The sequence below is a fragment of the Gobio gobio genome (genome assembly GCF_949357685.1).
Source record: "Gobio gobio genome assembly, chromosome: 9".
Classification (NCBI taxonomy): domain Eukaryota; kingdom Metazoa; phylum Chordata; class Actinopteri; order Cypriniformes; family Gobionidae; genus Gobio; species Gobio gobio.
In genome coordinates, this window is record NC_137115.1 from 58,780,466 (window position 1) to 58,785,465 (window position 5,000).

A 5,000-nucleotide genomic window follows, 5' to 3' on the forward strand; every position below is an offset into this window, starting at 1 on the left:
GTCACACAAGCACACGTCACACAAGCACACGTCACACGTCACACAAGCACACGTCACACAAGCACACGTCACACAAGCACACGTCACACAAGCACACGTCACACAAGCACACGTCACACAAGCACACGTCACACAAGCACACGTCACACAAGCACACGTCACACAAACACACGTCACACAAGCACACGTCACACAAGCACACGTCACACAAGCACACGTCACACAAGCACACGTCACACAAGCACACGTCACACAAACACACGTCACAAGCGCACAAGCACACGTCACAAGCACACGTCACAAGCACACGTCACACAAGCACACGTCACACAAGCACACGTCACACAAGCACACGTCACACAAGCACACGTCACACAAGCACACGTCACACAAGCACACGTCACACAAGCACACGTCACACAAGCACACGTCACAAAAGCACACGTCACACAAGCACACGTCACAAGCACACGTCACAAACACACGTCACACAAGCACACGTCACACAAGCACACGTCACACAAGCACACGTCACACAAGCACACGTCACAAGCACACGTCACACAAGCACACGTCACACAAGCACACGTCACACAAGCACACGTCACACAAGCACACGTCACACAAGCACACGTCACAAGCACACGTCACAAGCACACGTCACACAAGCACACGTCACACAAGCACACGTCACACAAGCACACGTCACAAACACACGTCACACAAGCACACGTCACACAAGCACACGTCACACGACCACAAGTCACACAAGCACACGTCACACAAGCACACGTCACAAGCACACGTCACAAACACACGTCACACAAGCACACGTCACACAAGCACACGTCACACAAGCACACGTCACACAAGCACACGTCACACAAGCACACGTCACACAAGCACACGTCACACAAGCACACGTCACACAAGCACACGTCACACAAGCACACGTCACACAAGCACACGTCACACAAGCACACGTCACAAGCACACGTCACACAAGCACACGTCACACAAGCACACGTCACACAAGCACACGTCACACAAGCACACGTCACACAAGCACACGTCACACAAGCACACGTCACACAAGCACACGTCACACAAGCACACGTCACAAGCACACGTCACAAACACACGTCACACAAGCACACGTCACACAAGCACACGTCACACAAGCACACGTCACACAAGCACACGTCACACAAGCACACGTCACACAAGCACACGTCACACAAGCACACGTCACACAAGCACACGTCACACAAGCACACGTCACACAAGCACACGTCACACAAGCACACGTCACACAAGCACAGGTCACACAAGCACACGTCACACAAGCACACGTCACACAGCACACGTCACACAAGCACACGTCACACAAGCACACGTCACAAGCACACGTCACAAGCACACGTCACAAACACACGTCACACAAGCACACGTCACACAAGCACACGTCACAAACACACGTCACACAAGCACACGTCACACAAGCACACGTCACACAAGCACACGTCACACAAGCACACGTCACACAAGCACACGTCACACAAGCACACGTCACACACACACACGTCACACAAGCACACGTCACACAAGCACACGTCACACAAGCACACGTCACACAAGCACACGTCACACACACACACAGCGGTCAGACGGCACGCGAGCTGGACCTGCGGTGGAGATGTCCACGGGTTGGCTCCGGTCACTCGGGCCGCCGATGTTCACGGCTCTGACGCTGATGATGTAGCGTTTCCGCGGCTGGAGCTGCACCAGACACTCACAGGACGGGATCGCCACCACAGACCTGCGGCAGAGAGAGAGTGTGTGAGAGAGTGTGTGTGTGTGAGAGTGTGTGTGTGTGTGTGTGAGAGTCTGTGTGTGTGTGAGAGTGTGTGTGTGATGGGTAGGTTTAGGGGCAGGGGCAGTGTAGGGGGATAGAAAATATGGTTTGTACAGTATAAAAACCATTAAGCCTATGGAATGTCCCCAGAAGGATAGCGCACCATACATGTGTGTGTGTGTGTGTTTGAGTATGTGTGTGTGTGTTACTGACTCTGTCGCAGTGCCGCTGCTGTCGGCGTCTCTCTCTCTGAACTCCAGTGTGTATGACTCCACAGGGTTTGTGTTTCCCGAGTCCCAGCGGATCAGCGCCGCGTCCAGGCTGCTCACACACTGCAGTGGCCTGATCACGGGAGGAGAGGGAACTGCACACACACACACACACACACACACACACACACAGAGCGTCACACGCGGCCTCAGAGCGGCGCCGCTGCAGGACTGATGCACGTACCCGTCATGTACACGGCTCTCTCGCTGGCCGGGCTGATGCCGGTGGTGTTGGTGGCGGTGACCCAGAGCTCATACTGGGCGTTCGGGAGCAGAGCCGACACTGTGCAGTGGGTCTCCTTCACCTTCAGCTGACACACTGACACACACACACACACACACACACACACTCTTACATAACTACACACACACAGCGCAAACCCTGCCGCCCAAACACTTCACTGGTCAACACCAGAGCTGACTGAAACCAATACCAACCCCCAACCCCTGGTGATGGTGTGTGTTTAACTGGTTTGGTGATGGTGTGTGTTTAACTGGTTTGGGTGATGGTGTGTGTTTAACTGGTTTGGGTGATGGTGTGTGTTTAACTGGTTTGGTGATGGTGTGTGTTTAACTGGTTTGGTGATGGTGTGTGTTTAACTGGTTTAGGTGATGGTGTGTGTTTAACTGGTTTGGTGATGGTATGTGTTTAACTGGTTTGGTGATGGTGTGTGTTTAACTGGTTTGGTGATGGTGTGTGTGTTTAACTGGTTTGGGTGATGGTGTGTGTGTTTAACTGGTTTAGGTGATGGCGTGTGTTTAACTGGTTTGGTGATGGCGTGTGTTTAACTGGTTTGGTGATGGCGTGTGTTTAACTGGTTTAGGTGATGGCGTGTGTTTAACTGGTTTGGTGATGGCGTGTGTTTAACTGGTTGGGTGATGGTGTGTGTGTTTAACTGGTTTAGGTAATGGTGTGTGTTTAACTAGTTTGGTGATGGTGTGTGTTTAACTGGTTTGGTGATGGCGTGTGTTTAACTGGTTGGGTGATGGTGTGTGTGTTTAACTGGTTTAGGTGATGGTGTGTGTTTAACTGGTTTGGTGATGGCGTGTGTTTAACTTGTTGGGTGATGGTGTGTGTTTAACTGGTTGGGTGATGGTGTGTGTGTTTAACTGGTTTAGGTGATGGTGTGTGTTTAACTGGTTTGGTGATGGTGTGTGTTTAACTGGTTTAGGTGATGGTGTGTGTTTAACTGTTTTGGTGATGGTATGTGTTTAACTGGTTTGGTGATGGTGTGTGTTTAACTGGTTTGGTGATGGTGTGTGTGTTTAACTGGTTTGGGTGATGGTGTGTGTGTTTAACTGGTTTAGGTGATGGCGTGTGTTTAACTGGTTTGGTGATGGTGTGTGTTTAACTGGTTTAGGTGATGGCGTGTGTTTAACTGGTTTGGTGATGGCGTGTGTTTAACTGGTTTGGTGATGGCGTGTGTTTAACTGGTTTGGGTGATGGTGTGTGTTTAACTGGTTTGGGTGATGGTGTGTGTTTAACTGGTTTGGTGATGGTATGTGTTTAACTGGTTTGGTGATGGTGTGTGTTTAACTGGTTTGGGTGATGGTGTGTGTGTTTAACTGGTTTGGTGATGGTGTGTTTAACTGGTTTGGTGATGGTGTGTGTGTTTAACTGGTTTTGGTGATGGTGTGTGTTTAACTGGTTTGGGTGATGGTGTGTGTGTTTAACTGGTTTGGTGATGGTGTGTGTTTAACTGGTTTGGTGATGGTGTGTGTGTTTAACTGGTTTGGGTGATGGTGTGCGTTTAACTGGTTTGGTGATGGTGTGTGTGTTTAACTGGTTTGGGTGATGGTGTGCGTTTAACTGGTTTGGGTGATGGTGTGTGTGTTTAACTGGTTTGGTGATGGTGTGTTTAACTGGTTTGGTGATGGTGTGTGTGTTTAACTGGTTTGGGTGATGGTGTGCGTTTAACTGGTTTGGGTGATGGTGTGTGTGTTTAACTGGTTTGGGTGATGGTGTGCGTTTAACTGGTTTGGGTGATGGTGTGTGTGTTTAACTGGTTTGGTGATGGTGTGTTTAACTGGTTTGGTGATGGTGTGTGTGTTTAACTGGTTTGGGTGATGGTGTGTGTTTAACTGGTTTGGGTGATGGTGTGTGTGTTTAACTGGTTTGGTGATGGTGTGTGTTTAACTGGTTTGGTGATGGTGTGTGCGTTTAACTGGTTTGGGTGATGGTGTGCGTTTAACTGGTTTGGTGATGGTGTGTGTGTTTAACTGGTTTGGGTGATGGTGTGTGTTTAACTGGTTTGGGTGATGGTGTGTGTGTTTAACTGGTTTGGTGATGGTGTGTGTTTAACTGGTTTGGTGATGGTGTGTGTGTTTAACTGGTTTGGTGATGGTGTGTTTAACTGGTTTGGTGATGGTGTGTGTGTTTAACTGGTTTGGTGATGGTGTGTGTGTTTAACTGGTTTGGTGATGGTGTGTGTGTTTAACTGGTTTGGGTGATGGTGTGTGTGTTTAACTGGTTTGGTGATGGTGTGTGTTTAACTGGTCTAATGATGGTGTGTGTGTTTAACTGGTTTGGTGATGGTGTGTGTTTAACTGGTTTAGGTGATGGTGTGTGTTTAACTGGTTTGGTGATGGTATGTGTTTAACTGGTTTGGTGATGGCGTGTGTTTAACTGGTTTGGTGATGGCGTGTGTTTAACTGGTTTAGGTGATGGCGTGTGTTTAACTGGTTTAGGTGATGGTGTGTGTTTAACTGGTTTAGGTGATGGTGTGTGTTTAACTGGTTTGGTGATGGTATGTGTTTAACTGGTTTGGTGATGGTGTGTGTTTAACTGGTTTGGGTGATGGTGTGTGTGTTTAACTGGTTTGGTGATGGTGTGCGTTTAACTGGTTTGGGTGATGGTGTGTGTTTAACTGGTTTGG

General features: G+C 49.1%; 1 protein-coding gene across 2 annotated transcripts in view; it reads right to left on the reverse strand.

Moving 5' to 3' along the window:
* Positions 1 to 5,000, reverse strand: part of fsd2 (fibronectin type III and SPRY domain containing 2) — a 38,890-nt gene that overhangs the window by 19,981 nt on the left and 13,909 nt on the right. For both annotated transcript variants that reach the window (XM_079825132.1, XM_079825133.1), the window contains 3 exons: positions 2,309 to 2,443; positions 2,069 to 2,219; positions 1,686 to 1,819 (listed from right to left, as the gene is read on the reverse strand). In XM_079825132.1, the coding sequence (XP_079681258.1) occupies positions 1,686 to 1,819; positions 2,069 to 2,219; positions 2,309 to 2,443 (420 nt within the window). The remainder of the gene's footprint in view (positions 1 to 1,685; positions 1,820 to 2,068; positions 2,220 to 2,308; positions 2,444 to 5,000) is intronic.